This window comes from Garra rufa, chromosome 18 (genome assembly GCF_049309525.1).
Source record: "Garra rufa chromosome 18, GarRuf1.0, whole genome shotgun sequence".
Taxonomy (NCBI): Eukaryota; Metazoa; Chordata; class Actinopteri; order Cypriniformes; family Cyprinidae; genus Garra; species Garra rufa.
Genome location: NC_133378.1, coordinates 31,138,765 through 31,159,113, shown reverse-complemented (window position 1 = coordinate 31,159,113; position 20,349 = coordinate 31,138,765). Strand labels below are relative to the sequence as shown.

The 20,349-nt window shown below is 36.5% G+C and overlaps 2 protein-coding genes across 2 annotated transcripts in view; one reads left to right on the top strand and one right to left on the bottom strand.

The window, feature by feature from the left end:
• Positions 1-12,794, top strand: part of itga5 (integrin, alpha 5 (fibronectin receptor, alpha polypeptide)) — a 74,951-nt gene extending 62,157 nt beyond the window's left edge. Inside the window, exons 22-30 of the mRNA XM_073822951.1 lie at positions 1,102-1,181; positions 2,173-2,253; positions 2,385-2,490; positions 3,065-3,223; positions 5,307-5,414; positions 9,003-9,116; positions 10,150-10,251; positions 10,361-10,483; positions 10,638-12,794. Coding sequence (XP_073679052.1) covers positions 1,102-1,181; positions 2,173-2,253; positions 2,385-2,490; positions 3,065-3,223; positions 5,307-5,414; positions 9,003-9,116; positions 10,150-10,251; positions 10,361-10,483; positions 10,638-10,718 — 954 coding nt within the window. The 3' untranslated portion in view covers positions 10,719-12,794. The remainder of the gene's footprint in view (positions 1-1,101; positions 1,182-2,172; positions 2,254-2,384; positions 2,491-3,064; positions 3,224-5,306; positions 5,415-9,002; positions 9,117-10,149; positions 10,252-10,360; positions 10,484-10,637) is intronic.
• A 2,321-nt stretch (positions 12,795-15,115) lies between these two features.
• rapgef3 (Rap guanine nucleotide exchange factor (GEF) 3) lies at positions 15,116-18,875 on the bottom strand. Its single transcript, XM_073823745.1, has 7 exons — positions 18,766-18,875; positions 18,034-18,084; positions 17,863-17,950; positions 17,696-17,760; positions 17,547-17,601; positions 17,338-17,409; positions 15,116-16,048 (listed from the first exon to the last, which is right to left on the bottom strand). The coding sequence occupies exons 1-7, from the start codon at positions 18,814-18,816 to the stop codon at positions 15,930-15,932; spliced, it is 501 nt and encodes a 166-aa protein (XP_073679846.1). The 5' UTR covers positions 18,817-18,875; the 3' UTR covers positions 15,116-15,929.
• Between the last annotated feature and the right edge of the window lie 1,474 nt (positions 18,876-20,349).

Below are 20,349 nucleotides of genomic sequence, written 5' to 3'. Positions count from 1 at the left end.
AAAGTCATGGAAATTCTAATAGCTGACAGCTAGCATTTTAAAAAACAGGCCATAATTGTGTCCTGTTAGTCACATAACCTTTATTAGTCATCTAACCTGTGTTAGTCAGCTCGTAGAGCTGTCTGGGGGGCTTGTTAAGGGCTGTGTTGGATCATGTTTGGACAGGCAGGAAGTTCCCACCAGTGATGCAGGAAGTGACAGTCATTTTGGCTCTGCCCCCTTACAGAGCGGAGTTCCCCTCTCCCAAATACCACTGTGGCTTTTTAATGTGTCTGCAGAGATGCAGTATATTTGGGTGACTGTTTAAACTGTTCCCTGTCGATGTGTGTTTCCACACACCCCTGTCTGTTTTTTCAGTCAGCCGATTTCATTAGTTCAGTCCAGGTTATCTGGGTGTTTTATTCAGCAATTTTATTATTAACGCTATTTAAGGTCATTATTTATGGATTCCAGGACCACCAAAGAGGTTTCTCGTGACAACTGGCCTGTATCTGTAATTGTATCTCATGCAGCAATGAGAAATTCAGAAATCACACCCACCCCGACGTGCACGGACACCCACACACAAACTCTCACACACAGAGCTGAGGGAAAACGAGAGCCGCTCGCATGGGGTCCTTTTTGCCAGAGTTTATGTGCGTGCGGTGGGAGCATAAAACCACAATTATAAAAGGGAGGCTGGAACTCCCATGCAGCCTGGGGTTGGGTAGGTGACTTCAGTGTTTTAGGGCAGTAACTAAGTGGAGTGCTTTTGACAGTGCACCTAAACATGACATCACAAAGATGAATGAGAGAGGATACGTTTTAGTGTTTCCACTTGTGTTTTTTGGATGGGGAACAGGAAAAGAACATTCCACCAACCTCGACATCCATTCTGTTGCTGTGGCAGTGCATTATGGGGGATTTGTGTGTTGTAGAGAATTCTCTGGTGTAATTCTTGGAAAGCTGAGATTTAGTATTGCTAATGTTGTTGGCTCCATTATGATAAAATGCTTATAATTCTCCCATTTTTGGGTCATTTTAAATTACTGAATAAATGAATGTACATGTATTTGTAGGGAGTGAGCTTGGATTTAGAAATGTATTCTGTTTTATTTTCAGTTATGGGCCGGACTGAGATTCACAGTACCTCGACTCAAGGACACACACAAATTTGTGCAGTTTGACCTACAGATCCGTAGGTATGTATGTTTTTTGTTTTGCTTTTTTGTGTTGTGTTGTGTTGTGCTGTTTTTGGTTTTGTGTGTAAAACCAATGCACACAGCATTCATGTTTTGTTTGTCAAACAAATACACACAGCTTTCATGTTTTGCTTATTTTTTTGTGTGTGAAACCAATACACAGCTTTCATGTGGTGTTCTGTTTTTTGTTTTGTTTGTGAAACAAATACACAAAACTTTCATGTTTTGTTTGGATTTGTTTGTCAAACAAATACACACAGATTTATTGTTTTGTTTTGTGTGTGAATCTAATACACACAGCTTTCATGCTTTGTTTGGATTTGTTTGTCAAACAAATACACAGATTTAATGTTTTTTTGTTTGTGAAACAAATACACACAGCTTTCATGTTTTGTTTAGTTTTTTTGTGTGTGTGAAACCAAAACACAGCTTTCATGTTTTGTTTGTGAAACAAATACACACAACTTTCATGTTTTGTTTGGATTTGTTTGTCAAACAAATACACAGATTTCTTGTTTTGTTTTGTGTCTGAATCTAATACACACAGCTTTCATGTTTTGTTTGTGAAACCAATATACACAGCTTTCATGTTTGTTTGTTTTTTTGTTTAGTTTGTGTAACAAATACGCACAGCTTTTATGTTTTTTTTTTTTTTTTTGTCTTTGTTTTGTGTGAAACTAATACATGAAGCTTTCATGTTTTTTGTTTTTGTTTTGTGTGTGAAACCAATACACACAGCTTTCGTGTTTTGATTTGTGTCTGTAACAAATACACAAAAACAATATTTAAAAAAAAATGTATATATGATGGTCAATATGAAATTTGAAAGTTTAAAAATATTTCACATTTGCCAAATGATTTAAATATAAGTGAAACTGTTACAGTCCATGATATATCATGCATCTCTAATATAGGGTTAGGTTAGTTGCTCAGACCCTTAAGAATTACTTTAGTATGATCTTTAATAAGCTCTCCATCTCTCCATCTGCAGTAAGAATGAGAATAACTCCCAGAGTGAAGTCGTCCCCTACAAGCTGGAGGTGGTGGTCCAGTCAGATGTTATTCTACAGGGGTGAGTTCACATGCAGAACCCATTTATAAGCACTTCACAAGACCACTGCTCTTCTGGAACTCTCACTAGGAAGCTCTCTCTGTTCCTTCACTTTCTCATTTTCCCGTTTCGCTTTATCTCTCATTTTACAGCGTCTCCCGACCAGACAAGGTCTTCTTTCCCCCACCGAACTGGAAGTTGACCAAGAATGTGATGGTTGAACAGGATGTCGGACCCTCCGTCCGGCACACTTACGAGGTAAAGACCTTGTCTGAGTCCTTCAGAGGCCTGTCATTGATAGGAATCCAGAGTAAAAGCTATAAATCCCTATGGTGTAATTATGGGATGTACGGTTGCCCAGCAACTAGCAGTGTTTTAAATGTTAGCCCTGCCTGAATTTTGAGCTAGAGAGTTTATTTGATTTGATTTTATTCAAAAGTCACTAAGTCAATGTCATGTCGGTCAGTTCCGCTAATTGCTGCTTGCAGTTTGGTTTCTTTATATGACACATACTTTCTGCTAGGGTTTTGCTGATGAGTCATGCATATACTTCCACATGGAGAGGTTGTCATGGAGAATCTCTAAAATGTACACAGAGGCCCTGAAATGCCACAAGGCATCAAGCCATCCTTTTAGGATGACCAGAGAGTACAGAAACACCTGTGGAGTTGCTTTAGCAGCACGATTTAATCGTGGGGTTGTGATGATGTAATTGTGAAAATGACAAAGCAGCAATCTTTATTTAAAATCAGAGGGTTTGAGAGGGTTTATTATGACATAATATAGACTTGATTCATCTCTCTCTCTTTCTCTGTTTGTTTCTCTCTCTCAGTTGGTGAACAACGGACCGAGTCGCATCAGTCACACTCTACTGCAGCTCAAATGCCCCATGAGGCTTCAAAGTAACAGGTTCATTTACCCGCTGGAGGTCACGACGGAGGGCCCTGTTAACTGCACCACCCACAACATAGTCAACCCCTTGAACCTCAAGGTAAGACGCCGTGGGTTAACTGCAGGGCAGAGATTTAATCAGGGTACGAACTGACAAAATAATTAAGGCGGGGGTGCTTTCTGTTATTATGTGAACGACTTTGATCTGTCAGGCTTTTCTTTTAAAGCACCGTTTATGGGTGAACTTGTCTGGTTCGTATTTCACCCATAATGTAAAGAGTAGAAAATAGATTTTACTTTAATTTGATATAATATATATTATTACATAAATATCATAATAAAATATGAATATTATTATTAATGTATTTTGCTTCAAATAAAATGAAGCTTTTATGACCATTACCTTTTAGTTTTTAAATTTTTTGCAAGTCTTTTTTTGGTCATCAAGGCTGCATTTATTTGATTAAAAATACTGAAAAAACTGTAATATTGTGAAATATTATTGCAATTTAAATGAACGGTTTTCTATTTTAATATACAATAAAATATAATTTATTCCTGTGATGCAAAGCTAAATTTTCAGCATCATTACTCCAGTCTTCAGTGTCACACAATCCTTCAGAAATTATTCTAATATGCTGATTTATTAATAATGTTGGAAACAGTTTTGCTGCTTAATATTTGTTTTGGAACCTGTTATACTTTTTCAGGATTCTTTGATTTAATAAAATTTTTAAATTTATTTAAAATAGAAATCTTTTGTAACAATATACACTACCAATGAAAATTTAGAGTCAGTCATTTTTACTTTTTATTCTTTGTTTGAAAGAAATTAATACTTTTATTCAGCAAGAATGTGTGACAAAAATGTATAGCAAAGACTTATACTGTTAGAAAATATTTGTATTTTAAATAAATGCTGTTCTTTTTAACTTTTTGTTCATCAAAGAATCCTAAAAAAAATTAAGCAGCACACTGAAGACGGAAGTAATGGCTGATGAAAATTCACCTTTGCGTCACCGATATAAATTATATTTATACTTATTTTTAAATTGCAATAATACTTTTTTTTCTGTATTTTTGATTAAAAAAAATGGAACTGAGCATAAGAGAAGTCTTAAAAAATCTTACCGATCCCAAACTTTTGAATGGCAGTATATATATTTAATTTTATAAGCATTTATATACTATACATTTTTGCTAATGCTAATTTTAATACAAAAAAGTAATTGTATTAAATTGTAAATTAATTATTAAATCATATGTATGAAACTAGTCATTTCTCCTGTAAAGACTTTAGAGATGGAATATTTGTGCAGTCGTTTGAGGAGAGAACAGATGTCCATCAGAACATCATGAGATCTTAAAGGGAACAGAGCCTGTTCATGACGAGCTAAATTTAAGCTTATGGGACACCCGCTGTCAGAAACACCCAATTTGTCCCATACGTCGTATACATATGCCTAACACAAGCACACACCACCCATCCATCCATATTTCCTAATATGTCCTTTATTACAGTCCACACTGTACCTCAAACAGCCCCACCCAAGGGCATTAAACCAGTCTTTGATCCTCCTGCCGTACTCTCATCTCAATCTGCTCCCCTTCATGCTTCACGTCCCACTGCTGTTTATATAAACACAGCCATCAGCTCAATCAGAGCTCTTTTTGAAAGACCCCTCTACAACATCTCCTTATCTCACTCAAATGATCTGAAAAAAGCGTGGGTTACTCGTTATAAAACAGCAAATTAATCTTCTAAAATGTAGTGATTATTCTGCAAGTTATAGTAGTTATTGTAGTGTACGCCACTGCCTTTGTCTTTTACGCCATCTGATGCACGTCCTCACTAAGTCTTCGTAACACAAAACTGCTGTTACATCTGGGATTGTGCAAAATTTCTCCCCTAAGTGGTTGTTTGTTCAGGGTGTGTTCCTTGGTTTTGAGGAGTGTATTGGTCTACACAATAGAGAAGTTGAGTAAAATTCAGACATCTGTTGCAAAATGCCCCTCGCGTCCCTCACAATGTGTCCCTCCCGTTGAGCTCACGAGTGAACGTCCGTGTTGAGTCAGAGGGCGTCAGTACAGACTGCACCGTGATGTCAGAGTCCACAATGTCCAAAAGGGTGGTGCGTTTCCACTCAGTGTTCTGTTCCCTTTTCCCCTCTTTTTCTCTGTAGCTCCAGCAGTCTTCAACCGAGCAGCCTCCTTTACGAGAAGCGACCCACGAACACCACATCGAGAAGAGGGAAACGCACAAAGGCGAGCTGTCTCAGCTGACCAATCTGGTGAGATTTCTTTAAAATGAACGAGGGGAAAATGTTATGAAAGAAGAGTAAAACACACAAAGAAAGTGAGCGAAACATTGGTCTGTTCAGAAACCTCATGAGCTGCCTACATTGGGACAACAGTGTCTGAAATGGAAACACTAATAATCGAATTAACACTCCTAACAATTGATTATAGTAGAGTGTAGGGCTGCATTCCTCAATTCTATTCTAGTATTCGAAAAAAAAAAAAAAATTGCATTTAGCCGTGTTGAGTAATCGGCAAAATACCGGTAATGGCGCATCCACATATTACACCTATTTAAAAAGCATAATGCTATTAGGAATTCACAAACGCTACGATTCAATTAACTAAATATATGCAATGCATTTTTAATATATGCACTTTCAGTAGTTGCATGTGTGTAGATTACGTACATCTCCTATATGTCTCTCAGAATGGCTCCATTCACAGTAAATGCTGCTCCACACAAACTGTTATCATTTACATGTGTGGAGCATCTCAAACGCCATCTCTGCATGTTGTTGTGAGTTTGGATTTATTATAATGTTCATCTGGGAACGCATCATGCGCCATTTCATCAGATTTGGTAGGTAAATCGTTTATAAACCTACGCAAACACATTATTAACTTTCAAAGTAAAAAGTTTGAACCCTCACTTATTCAAGAAATGACAGTGGCTTTAGCATTTCTGTCATAAATAATTGCCAAGTTTTAGGTATTAAAGATTAGGTGAACATTTTAATTAAATGTTGTTTAGTCAATATTAAACAAGAATTATTGCAGAAAAGTGTAAAAGCAATCATCAGGCCGTTGGTTTGGTGGTCTTAGTTGTACTACTAGCTTGGTCAGGGTGGTCTGTTGGCTGGTTTCAGAAAAGGTTTTGGACACTTTTCAGCTGGTCAGACTTGAAGAGCCAGCAAAACACCATCTCGGCCTTTCACTCACAAAACTTTTGCGTTCCTCCATTGTTTTTCATTCTCTTTCAAAACTTTGGTGTTTTCTCACAAAGGTTTTGCATTGCTTTTGGAAACTTTTTTTGAGCAAATGCAAAACTGGTGATGTAAATAATATGAGGTGGGAGTCAAAAACATATTTCAGTACTTTTGCATTTTCTTGCGAAAGTTTTGTGTTCCCTGAGAAACTTTTTATGAGGAAATACAAAACTAGTGATGGAAATGTATATGAAACTATATTTAAATCTTTTGAGCAAACGTGCAGAGTTTCTCAGGGGGGAAAGAAAAGTTAAGCGAGAGAACACTACAGCATTAAAATCAAGTTTTTGTCTTATTTTTTTTTCCATTACATGTCGCTTTAGGGGCTCTATATGCATTAAATACATTTATAATCAAAAAATGGTGATAAAATATGGAGATAAATGCATTCTGGGATTACATTCTCCCTGGAGGACATGCAATGCTGGCAATGCTGCCTATGAATTTGGCAAACACTGGATAATTATGATTCATAAGTTTTGGAACACCCATGATGCCTTAAAGGGATAGTTCACCCAAAAATGAAAATCTGTCATTAATTACTCACCCTCATTCCAAACCCGTAAGACCTTCATTCATCTTCAGAACACAAATTAAGATATTTTTTATTGAAATCTGAATGCTTTCTAAATCCTAAATAGACAGCGATGCAACTACCACACTCAAGGCCCAGAGAGGTAGCTGAGAACTTATAGAAGTAGCTAAGATAGTTTTTCTGAACGTGTGTCAAAGACTGACACAGAAGAGAAGAAATTGTTGAATAAGCAGCTATTTTGTTTTCTTTGCACAAAAAAAGTATTCTCATAGCTTTATAAAGTTAAGGTTGAATCACTGATTTCACATGGACTATTTTAACAATGTGCTTACTAACTTTCCGGGCCTTGAATGTGTCAGTTGCATTGCTGTTTATGCAGAATCAAAAAGCTCTCAGATTTGATCAAAAATAATCGTAATTTGTGTTCCGAAGATTAACGAAGATCTTACAGGTTTTAAACAACATGAGGGTGAGTAAATAATCACAGAGTTTTCATTTTTGAGCGAATTGTCCCTTTAAAGTACTGTCTAGCTAGGCTGCTCACTAGGTTTTGGAACACACAGAGTCCTGTCAGCTGGAAGGTCAACATGATTCATTTGCGTTGGGTAAAATGCAAATGTTGAACAAACACTTCTAATCCAGCATTCTCATGACCTCAGATGCCAGAAGACCTTTCGTTCTCTCGTGCAGTAACTCAGAAGGTCAAGTCATACAGGGTCAAAGATCTGCTGTGACTGATTGGCTGCCATTAAAGATGTTTTGCTTGGTTGGTTTAGGTGTATGTGTTTTTTTTGTCTGCTTGCGCATGTGTGTGACCAAGTGATAGAACATTAATGACCTCATTACTCTCCAAAGCGATGGCTCTGTCGAAATGTCCTCGCTCTACCCTGTAATTTCCCCTTCTTCCCTGCGTCATTAACCGCTTCAGCTACCACTTCACTCAGACAGCAGCCGATTGTGTAGTCCAGCTGTAGGTACGCAGCTCTCATCCTTGCTCTGTACCTGATCAAATGAAAGGGGGCTTTGTCGCCTGTTGCGCTCAATCAGCCACATTTATCATCTCTTGGCTGATGACGTGTTCCTAGAGGCCCATTTTTTTTTTGTCCTGCTCCGTTGTGCTTATCTTATTTTGGTGAGGGAGAACAGGAGCCTCTGTTGACATGACCTAGTGAACAGGGAAGATGTGTTACAGGACTCTTAGGTTTGACATTTCTCGACTAGGATAAGTTTTCACCAGATTCAACTTAAAAACTTAAGGCAGCTGCTGAACGTAGGTTTTTAAGTTAAATCAGCTTGAATCTACAAGTCATTTGAACTTATTACAAAAAAATGAGTTGATTTAACTTGTGAGTTTAAATTACTTAAGTTGATTTAACTTACAATCTTAAGGCAGCTGCTAAACTTAAGTTTTTAAGTTGAAACTGGTGAAAACTTTTTACAGTGCATATACCACTATAGGGAAATTTGTATGTTCTGTGATCTTATTTCCTGACCCTCCTAAAGAAACAAATGTCACGTTATAGGCATCCAATGACGAATGTGGTAACGTACAGCTTGTAAAAACCATGGAGTTAAAAGTTATTGCGTCGGAGGGTCGGAATTTGCTTTAGGCAACTGTAGACAAGATTTTACAGTCCTATGACTCTACCAGTGAATTCCCACTAATTTAAAGCAGTCGGTGCACAAGACGTTAACATTAGGTTCTTTGTCGTCGCCGCTTGGCTTGTGACCCTAATGTCTGTCTCATGGTCCCATCTCTCCATCCGGATCTTCACGTTCATAATTATTTTTGGTTTTTAATTAACGCTTGTGTCCCACATGACAGGCAGGCATGCTTTCATGATGATTTTATTTACTTCTGCCTGGAAATTCAATTCACGTGATCTGAGTTTGTTTAAAGAGCACATCTTTTATGGCATCCTTACAGTGTTATTTGTTTATTTGAATGGCTGCTGTTATGAAGGGTTTGTAATGAGTTATGGCAGAAGTTAATATGAAATGCTGTTGATTCTATAAACCGATCTTTATTAACTCTCTCTGTTTTTCCAATGTGTTAGTCTTGCTCCAGTGTGGATTGCTGGACTCTAACGTGCAACGTTGGCCTGCTGGAGCGAGGGACCAGTGCCATACTGCATGTTCGCTCGCGAATCTGGGCAGAAACCTTCATGGAGGTGAGCGGAAAAACCTTGGTGCCAGTAGTCCAAAGCCGTCGTCTCTAGATTATTAATAGTGCAATAAAAGCAAAGCGTGGCATGTACAAGCTTTCATAGAGCCAAATAATAAAAAAAGAGCATGCCGATTTGTCTATCCCATGATTACGCTAAAAAATATTAGAGTTTTTAATGTAAAGAGTGACTGTGTGTGGCGTGGTCACTACTAAGTGAGCTAACAGTTGGTGAATGTCTGTTCATGCATGTTAAAGCAAGTCAGATGATATCTCCAAACAGGAGCTCTTTTGAAAGACGCCTTACATGCTCTTTGCAGTTCTAGCCAATACAAAGATTATAAGTGAGTGCATTGAAAATACATTAGGAGAAATCCTCAGAGCTCAGCGGATTGGAATGTCAGAGGGGTTTTGTGAGAAGCAAAGCCAGACTGAAACACTAAGTTTTAGTAAAACCATACTGCCCCCTTCTGGATGCATATGGGATTGTTGCATAAAAAGCTTAATTCAGTTCAGAACAGTCACGATAAAACGCAGCCAGTTTCACATGTTGTTTATTTGAAAGGAACGATTACCCAAAAATGAAAATTCTGTCACTAATTACTCACCCTTGTGTCGTTCCAAACAGTGAAACCTTGTTCATCTTTAGAACACAAATTAGGATATTTTTGATCAAATCCGAGAGCTCTGTAGACAGCAACACAACTGACACAAAGACAGCAGCAAAGACTTCAACTTCAACTCATTATTTTTGTTTTCCTGGTGCAAAAAAAAAAAAAGAATTCTCGTAGCTTCATAAAGTCAAATTAGCCACTATAGCCAAATTAGTCACATGGACTATTTTAATGATGTCCTTACTACCTTTCTGGGCCTTGAACATGTCAGTTGCATCAAAAATATCTTACTTTTGTGTTCTGGAATGACATGAGGGTGAGTAATGACAGAACTTTCCCTTTACTCTTCACTGTAGCACCTAGATGTTTATTTTACCTTCTGTTCCTTATTGATGTTCTAAATGTGTTTGTATGATTTATTTGCAGAATCCTTATAAAAGCTTTATTTTGGAGTGCCTTGCTAGTTACAAAGTGGAAAAGATGCCATATGCCATTTTGCCCAAAGTGACTCCTAGTGGTGCTAAAAAGGTAATCTTCATACCTTATCTAATCTAATTCATGTTCATTACTAGACTTAATCTAGTTAGTCTGTATTTAATTTATCCTCTGAGCTTCATCTTCTGTCTGTTATTTGTAGATGGTCACTCCTGTGGTTTGGAATAAGCCAGACAGTACGTACGCTGTTCCTCTGTGGATCATTATTCTGGCTATTCTGGCCGGTCTTCTACTGCTTGCACTGCTGATCTATGTCCTCTACAAGGTCAGTGTCTGCCATTTTGATGTCTAGTTGGGCTTCGTAATTTAGCTAGTTGTTTTACACAGACAGGCGTTGGACTAGTTGGAAAGGCAATCTTATTCTTTACAATACGAATATTATGTAACCAATTGTAATTTTTTCTTCTTGATTTCTGTAGCTCGGCTTCTTCAAGAGAACTCCGTATGGCACCGCCATGGAAAAAGCCCAGCTCAAACCTCAGGCTGCATCCGAGGCCTAAACTACACAAGAGAGCATTTCGAAAACAAGTCCCGAAGAATGTTCTCAACCAAAAGCCATCCAAAGAGAGCTTACTTGCTGTTAAAAAAAAGACAAAGACTAGACTGCAGTAGAGGAACACGAAAAAAAGATCACTGGATCTTCACTGTACTGCACTAGATCACGAGACCCTGAGGACTTAAAGCCAAATGAATGTTGACATTGTTTATTTTACGTTAGCGTTTTTCTTTGATGTGGGTTTCGATTTTTAACCTCCACTCTTATAGCCTACCACTCACAAACAGACCTTAACCAAAGCTCAGGATCACTTGCCTCGCCTGGCAACCTGTTAAAGGAGAAACTGAGACAAAATCTACGGATTTCGACACAATCTGCACTAATATTAAGAGTAACATTTATGTTGTTTGAATTTTTAACAATTTCACTTAGTTTTTCGGTCTTAGTTCGCAGCTGCTTATGTGTTTCAGATGGTTAAACAGCATCCGCAGTGTAGCATTTTACATTTACAAGTTTACACCAAAAAAAAAAAAATCTATGCAGCATTTCACAAGCAACCAAAGATATTGATACAGGTTTTGCTCTATTGTTCTGAAAGTGAGAATGAGGTAGTTTGATACCTCACAATGGACCCTCATCTCCAGTTTCCTGCTGTCTTTTTTCTTTTTATGAGGATGTTTTAAATGTTTTTTTGTTTGGAATGAGTTTTCACTTCAAATGACATGTTTTCAGCTCAGTCTCCTCTGTATCTTCCAAAGAAAGCAAGCCAGGTTGGTTTCACTCTCAGGTGATGCCGCGGAAAGGATCGAGTGACTCATTTCCGTGGAAAACAGGCGACCGTTCTTCCCTACTGAATGTCAGCCATTTCTGTCCTGTTATCGTAGTAGTAACAAGCGACAACGTTGCCTTAAAAGTCATCTGGGACTCAACTGGATCCGCGCCGAGCCTGTGAAACCTCACCGATGCCTTGAAGCAGAGCTGTGCTTTGCCATTACGCTAACAGACTCTTGGGCCAAAGAGCGGAAGGCTTGTCCCTCCAAACTTCTGTGGGTGAACGGAGAACCACTGTGGACTTGGAAGGAGATTTCCACAAAAAGCAAACCTCTTCCAAGCCAGCAGGCCTCATCCAGGGACTGAATGTTGAAATACACCTGTATACTTTTTGTTTTTTCGTATGCGTGTCTTTGTGATCATCTGCTTGTGTGCGTTTGGTTGTGAAGCTATGAGAGTTGTTTCCACAGTCAGTGTAGAAATGCCTCCGTACATCATGGTGCTGAAGTGGCTGAATCAGACAGGAAGTAACTGCAATCGCCCATTGCGAAACTCCTGTTTCAGCGAGCCACCTAGAAAGGGAAAGCAGCTGGAACTGTGGGATGTATAGGAAATCTGTATGGAAGTGCAATATTGTTTTTAAATTCATGTGTATATTAACTTTAATTTAGCAAAGTTCTCAAAAATAAGGAGTATTTGAAGACAACACCCAGTTTGAGGGTTGAAATTAGCCCAGATGTTCAGATAATTTAAGACTTTAGTCTAAAAATACAAAAACATTGCCTAAAGGTCCAGAAAAGTTTTTTAATGGTATAAAGTGTGATTCTGCCATCAAAATGATTAATTACCAATAGTCCCTTGATTAATCTTAACTTCATGACCTATTTTGTCTGTCATATTGTATGTGCAGGTTTTACTAACTAAACATGGTTGTTTGAATTGGTACAAAATCAAATAACTGACACACACCACTTGAATCCTATTGTTTTGAATCTATTTTGTACAAATTATTTATTCCTCCAAAAGTTAGATTTTAGTTTTGAGATTTTTGTATTGTAAGCAGGAGGAAACACTGGGTATGTCTTCATATTTTTTGTTTTGTTTTTATTTTTAAAAAGTGCCCCAAATCCCCGTTTTGTGTTTTTGTTTTAAGTTGTAAATATGTTTGGTGAGGAGATTATTTTAATTTTCAGCTGATACTGATTTGACGTATTTCATCGCCCCATATTGGGGAGAATCAGAGGGATGTTCAAGTAATTATTTGTATTTACAGTTTGCATTTTGAAATAAATCTGTCAGTTTTTTTTTTACATCTTCTGTTTGAATTGTTTTTCCTTTTTAAAGGGTATCTATTATGCAAAATTCACTGTTACATGGTGTGTATAAAGATAAATGTGACCCTGGACCACAAAACCAGTCAAATCGCATGGGTATATTTGTAGCAATAGCCAAAAAGAAAAAAAAAAACATTGTATGGGTCAAAATGACTAATTTTTCTTTTAAGCCAAAAATCATTATGGTATAAAGTTAATGTTCCATGAAGATATTTTGTAAATTTCCTACCGTAAATATATCAAAATGTAATTTTTCCATTGGTATTATGCATTGCTAAGAACTTCATTTGGACAACTTTAAATGCGAGTTTCTCAATATTTAGATTTTTTTGCACCCTCAGATTCCAGATTTTCAAATGGTTTTATCTTGGTCAAATATTGTCCTAACAAACCATACATCAATGGAAAGCTTATTTATGCAGCTAAATCTTAATTAAAAAAATTGACCCTTATGACTGGTTTTGTGGTCCCAGGTCACAAAAATGTGTTGTCAGTGCGTGTAAACAGCCACTCTACAGACTTTTTTCCTGAGTAAACGATGAGCGCCGCCATTACGAATTCTAACGTCAGATTGAATGCTTTCCTGTTCCGGTTTCCATTGGAACCCATTCAAATAGCGTCCATCTGTTTTTAATGTAGCTACCTTCCGCTGCTTCGTGTCATCTACACACTCATTAAAGTGAGGCACTGACAAATGACGGTCATTGCGACATTGCCAAGTGATGGCGCTATGGAGCCGTGTGCTTTTTAAAAACATTTTAATAGGTTTAACATTGGTTTATTAGCTCGGAATATACCCTAATTTGACTAGAAACAATGCAGACCGGAAATGCAAAGCATTCTTTCAGTTAAGAGTCGGACTTACTTCCATGTTCAGGAAAAAAGGTCCACCCACTCCTTTTATTTAATTCCTAATTATAAGCAGTATTTTCGAACAAGCCAATCACATAATCTGTCGATGTCATATATATATATATATATATATATATATATATATATATATATATATATATATGGTCAATACGACGTCACGTTTACAAGCCCCGCCCACGACCGTTGACGCAAGCTACGGTATTAGATACTCCTCACACATTCCGCCAAGTTTATCTTCAGGCTACAACATTTAAAACCAGCATTCAAGTAAGAAACGTCTTCTAAGAGCTACAGAAATTATTCATTCAAGAGAAGTAAGTGATTTTCTGTTTTTATTTTATTGTTTGGGTCATATTAGCAGCTTAGACAGCATTTATATTATGCTGCTATTACTCAATACATAGATTTAATATAAACATGCGATTTCTTTCGAGGCTGTTTACGTTCACAGACATAACCGACTGTTTTTGTAACTCCTATGCATTTTTACCATAAATTGTGTAACAGCTTAAGAACTTAGTTTAGCACTCACATGCGTGTGACAGCCGCTTTCTGTGTGTTTGCTTCCGATGTGTGGCCTCAGAAAACCATTTATCAGAGGTTTAAACTTATATGGCTTTAAAACGCATGATTTCAGCGCAATAGACATGATAATAAAAACCAAATAGACGTTTTTTTTGGGCAGAGTAAGGCTATTTGAGGTAAGAGCTGTAAAGCCATATTTGTATTCTGGAAAAGCTGGAAACAGCTCATTTTCATTTAAAGAAACAAGCATGAAAACAGCCTGTTTCTGCTTTCATTAAAAATAGTTGTTTTTTTAAATAATATGTGACTCTGGACCACAAAACCAGTCTTAAGTAGCATGGGTATATTTGTAGCAATATCCAAAAATACATTGTATGGGTCAAATTGATAGATTTTTCTTTTATGCCAAAAATCATTAGGATATTAATAAGAAAAGATCATGTTTCATGAAGATATTTTAAAGATATATTATAATTTCCTTCCGTAAATATATAAAAACTTAATTTCTGAGTAGTAATATGCATTGCTAAGAAATTCATTTGGACATATTTAAAGGCGATTTTCTTAATATTTTTGATTTTTTTGTGAACCCTCTGATTCCAAATTTTCAAATAGTTGTATCTTGGCCAAATATATATCAATGGAAAGCTTATTTATTCAGCTTTCAGATGTATAAATCTCAGTTTCTAAAAATGAACCCTTATTGACTGGTTTTGTGGTCCATGGTCACATATCATAAATAATCTGTGGGGTATTTTGAGTTGAAACTTCACAGAGATATTCTGGGGACACCTGAGATTACAGTACATCTTGCAATAATATTTGCCATTTAAATAATGTAGCATTCTTAGGACAAATAATTTGGAGAAAAAATTGGATAAATAATTTCAAACCAAAAAAATGTTCAATAATTTATTTATATAAAAATAAACACACTTCATTAAGAAAAGAACGCAGAAGATATATACTTCTATATATAATTTCTACAAAACTGTGCTCTCTTCATAGTATTTAACTAGTTTAGTGGTATTCAGCTTTTATATACAGCAGCAAGTAATAATCTGTACAATCTGTTGTTCTCCAGTGCTTGCTCACAATGAAATTCAATGAAAGTTAACATCCAAAACAGACCAGAATACTGTTAAATAAGAAATAAGTGTTGACAGGCCATAGATTTATTGAAAATTACTGCACATATGTACATTAATTTTCAATAATTCAATGGTCCAGAGTCAACTGTCAGTCAAAATGTTTAAATAATATTTATTTATGGAGACATGTTCATGTTTTTTATACCACATCATGCTTCTAAAAACAGCCCAAGCCATCATTGCTTATAGAAACAACATGATGAAGAGATACAGAACTGTAATCAGATGATATACTTATATATATATATATATATATATAACAGTTAATGCCAGCAGCACTAAAGTGAAATTCTTTGCTCATGGTGTAGTGTGTCAGATACGGCACGTATTAGTCACAGCAGTCAGATCAGAACACTTCTGATAAGGCATCCAAAGGAAATTGTCACTTGTCAGCATTTTCCCAGCCAATGCTCGGCCTTGCACAGTCCACGCAGCACTGACTTGTGAAGTTTGAGAATTTCCATTAATTAATCACACATAGGGTGATCATGGATTCCATCAGTCACTTTTGTTCTCCAATATGGAGCAGGAAGGAGTAAAGAAAGGCAGTCTTGTGGCGGCTCAACGCTCTATGGTTCTGGAGAGCTGAGTTAGTTTCTTCTGATTGTCGATCACTTTGAGGTTCTGGATGTACTGCCTTACGTTGGCTGCATTGCGCAGAGTCAGGGACTGGTCCGAATCTGCAAGATATGAGTAAAAATCAATGCTAAATTGCAATGACACAATCATGCTGATTTATTCCATCATGTTTGTGCATTATATAAAGTTGAAGTCAAAAGTTTACACACACCTTGCAGAATCTGCAAAATGTTAATTATTTTAGCAAAATAAGAGATTTTAGTTTTATTTAGTACTGACCTGAATAAGATATGTCACATAAAAGATGTTTACATAATAGTCCACAAGAGAAAATAATAGTTCAAAAGTTTAAATACACTTGATTCAGAAAAGTCCTTCAGATCCCACAGATTCTTTGATTTCTTTTTTTTTTTTTTTTTAGCATTTTTGTGTATTTGAACTCTTTCCAGCAATGACTGTATGATTTTGCGATCCATCTTTTCACACTGAAGACAACTGAGGGACTCGTATGCAACTATTCTGTAATAGTTGCATATGAGTCCCTCAGTTGTCCTCAGTGTGAACAGATGGATCTCAAAAGCATACATTCATTGTTGAAAAGGGTTCAAATACACAAAAATGCTGGAAAACCAAAGAATTTGTAGGACCTGAAAGATTTTCTGAAGAACAGCAGGCAGTTTAACCCTTGTTTGAACATAGACGTGAAAAGTCCAAAGTTTCAGAGCTAAATTTGTATAATGCATGAACAAAAACATTTTGTAATATGATTTTCATGTACACTTTCCAGGGTAGTGCAATGTCTGATTTTTAAAATGGTTTTCAAAGGATGAATTTTGAGATTTTAAGTTTTCAATTGATATCTAATTTCTAAAGCGTTATAGGGAAAAAGGCAACGAAAAAGAAAATCTTTTTGTTACAAAGGTCTGAACCCCTGTTATGATGTACATTTTTTGAGGTGCACTCTCTCATAAATGAATCTATTACTTTTTCTATATAATTTGTAACACAAAACAGTGGTAAAATAGCTATTTAGGAGTCTTAGACCTTCCAACGATATATAGTTTGTCATGATTAGGATATATTTGTAATATGGTGACGTAAACTTCGGCATCTTGTACACGGGATGGTGACAGTTAAAATGTTAACTGTTTAGGAAAAAACAAGGAACTCATGAACAAAACAACAGAATTAAGAATTAAGAATCAAGTACATGTAAATGTTTGAACAGGGTCATTTTTATAAATTCAACTGTTATTTTCTCTTGTGTGAAATATCTTATTCAGGTCAGTACTAAATAAAAAAAAAAACATGCATTTTGTGTAAAATTCTGCAAGGTGTATGTAAACATTTGACTTCAACTGTATCATATTGAGGAAAAGGAACAACATACATGTTGATAGTCGGATAGCTTGGGCATCCAAGAACATTCTCTCTGTCAAGCCTTTCTGTGGAGATGAAGGCACTGGAAAAGCACAAAAGGCCAGAATATATCTTCATTGCTCAGTTCAATGTGTTTAAAGTCAATGAACGACAAGAAATGAAATTCTACAGTGTTAAAGCATTTAGTTTTCTGTGAACCACCACTAGAGGGAGCCGTACCGTAAGGTTGACTTCGACACTCTCGAACTGTCTTCACTGTTCTGGCAATCATACGCTGAAAATAAGGTAAAAACCACACATTAAGTGTTTTTTCTTAGGTATAGAGTTTAAAATTAATGTAACATTTCAAGTGAAAGCAGTACTCTTACCATTTTCTCAAAGTTGACCAGTTTATCAGTGTAGTTCTTGTTTCCCTCATGGATAAATGTCATATCTATACAGACAAGTGATAGATTAGGTTGATTAAACCTTTGTCCACCGAATATCCATGACATAAATAGCAAAAAATATCAACTGGATCAGTAGTAAACTTCACCTTTAAGCAGTAGAGGCATGAAGGGAATGTATGGAGGGCTAAGTTTGGCTACAGTCAGTCTGTAGGCCCTGTGGTTACGAGATGGATCCTACAACAAAGAGATGATTACTTTTCATATAGTACCTAGACATGACAAATCCCTGTAAAAAGTGAACAGATATTTGCTCTTACCATCAGTCTTTCATACGCACAGTAGATCCTCTTGGTTTTGTTAGGAAGCCTCTATTCATAAAGATCAAGTCAAGTCAAATATATAGCAATTTTCACAGCTTTATAGATTACATCATGATGTTAAAGGAATAGTTCACCCAAAATTAGTATAGATATTAATACAAATATAGATCTTAATAAAAAAAAATTAAATGCCTTAATAATGGATTAATTTTTACTGCTTTTAACTTTACTAGATGGAATATTGTGTTTTTTTCAGCTGTTTGGACTCTCATTCTTACGGCACCCATTCACTGCAACGGGTCCGTTGGTGAGCAAGTGATGCTAAACTTCTCCAAATCTGTTCTCATGAAGAAACGACTTCATCTACATCTCTAACTGGCCTAAGAGTGAGTAAATTTCTGCAAATTTTTAATTTTGGGGGGAACTATTCCTTTGATGTTTATCATATCTTGTATCTTCAAGCTTTATAGGCACATTTAGCTGATCAGAGATTGTCAGTAATATAATGTATATTATTTAGTAACAATACAAGCTATTTATTATATATCACCCTACACAAGAATAATGTATGCAAATAAAGTTGGACATACTTATATATGCAACTATATATAAAGAGCTGGGCAATAATATAGTTAAAGATTTGAAAAGAAGCTTTATTCCGGTATCTTACACAGAAATACAACAAAAAAGCTTATTTAGACTAGACTAAGAGTATATAGTTGTCCTTACCTCCCATGTTTTATTGAGCCTCTGTACAGCACTGTTACTGAGGCCGAACATCACTGCGAAAAACGAGTTCAGGTTCTTTTGCTCTTTAAACCTGAAATCAAATCAGAAGCCATTAAGCTCATACTCACTAAAGCAAACAAGTCAAATGCATTTATTTCATGCTTTTAGTAAGATATTGGTGGTACTTTTGATATTACACATTAATATTAGTGAAAAAGACATGTGAACTACCCTGGAAATCCAGAGGTCTCGCGAGAGCACAATTTGAATTGTCTCTGCAAGACACTCTGGCATCGAGCAATGATGCATGTTACTGCAATACGTAAGCAATTCTGGGAACCAATCAAATCGGTGTATCTGATGTAGGCGGGCCAGAGGCGAGCTTAGCTGATGACGACAGCGCTGCGACGTCCGAATCATATAGTAAACCTTGAAAGAGATCTACAGATGAACACCAGTTGTTTGAAACGGCTTTGGCCGCTACAATGACCGAGTTAGACTTGGCTTTTTATTTAAAAGAGGAACAGAAAACCGCGCTCGAATCGTTCCTTTGCTAAAAGGACGTTTTTGCTGTTTTGCCGACTGGATATGGCAAGAGTTTAATCTATCAGTTAGCTCCGCTGGTAGTTAAGCGTATGGGGCGAACACGAAAAGGAACAGATCTGAAGCGGGCAATGCCAGATAGCATTCGGCAGTCTCGAGTCCTGGCTGTTAAAAAAGAATTGGCGATAAATGTTATCGAACAAGGTCTACCGGGACAACCTGGTCGGGATTGTGGTGGATGAGGTCCATCTCATTTACAAATGGTAAGAGTCACCTGGTAAACTTACTGTAACAAACAACTGAACTATTCAATAGTAATGCAGTAGCCTAACTGGAACAGGACGATATGTCTCGCTGCTGAATGAAACGCTAGTGTCCATTCACATATTAGTTGATATAATGAATAGTTTGATCGGACCTAATTGTTTTATGAGGTTGATTCGGCTGTCGTAATTAATAGTTAGTTATTAATCTTGTCACATTGTTTATGTTATAACATTGAAATCCACTCTTATATGTTCACCGTCGCTCTGGATACGTCACACCATGTATTGTTGTGATTGGTCGTGGCGTTATCCAATTGCGTGCAGCGAGAGTTTCAAATGCACGCTTGGTGCCGCCCCTCGAGTTAGGTCCTTTTCATTGCTCAATGCCAGACCCTTAATCTTAATAGATTAGGGTCTGGATTTTTCCAGGCTACATGTGAACAGCAGCCACAGTGTTACATTTTGGGCTCCCTCTAGTGGTCACAAGTTAGTTTACATTGACGACTGGAGTAATGATTCTAAAAAATCTGCATTGAAATCACAGGAATAAATTACATTTTAAAATATATTCAAATAGAAAACAGTTATTTTAAATAGTAAAAGTATTTAAAATTTGTACTGTTTTGCTGTACTTTGGATCAAATAAATGCATGCTTGGTGAGCAGAAGAGACTTCTTTAAAAAAAAAACTTACTGTTCAAAAAAATTAGATTTTTTTTTTCTTGTAGAGCACACTCCAATAATTATTTTGTAACAATAATGTATTGTGTTTACAT

What these genes read in the sequence shown, in the direction of transcription:
- rapgef3 (XM_073823745.1), bottom strand. Translation starts at nt 18,816, where the DNA reads ATGTTCGGCCTCAGTAACAGTGCTGTACAGAGGCTCAATAAAACATGG. An exon ending in GTGCGTATGAAAGACTGATG is followed by an intron (nt 17,951 to 18,033) that starts GTAAGAGCAAAT and finishes TCTTTGTTGTAG; the next exon opens with GATCCATCTCGTAACCACAG. An exon ending in GTGTCGAAGTCAACCTTACG is followed by an intron (nt 17,410 to 17,546) that starts GTACGGCTCCCT and finishes GTGCTTTTCCAG; the next exon opens with TGCCTTCATCTCCACAGAAA.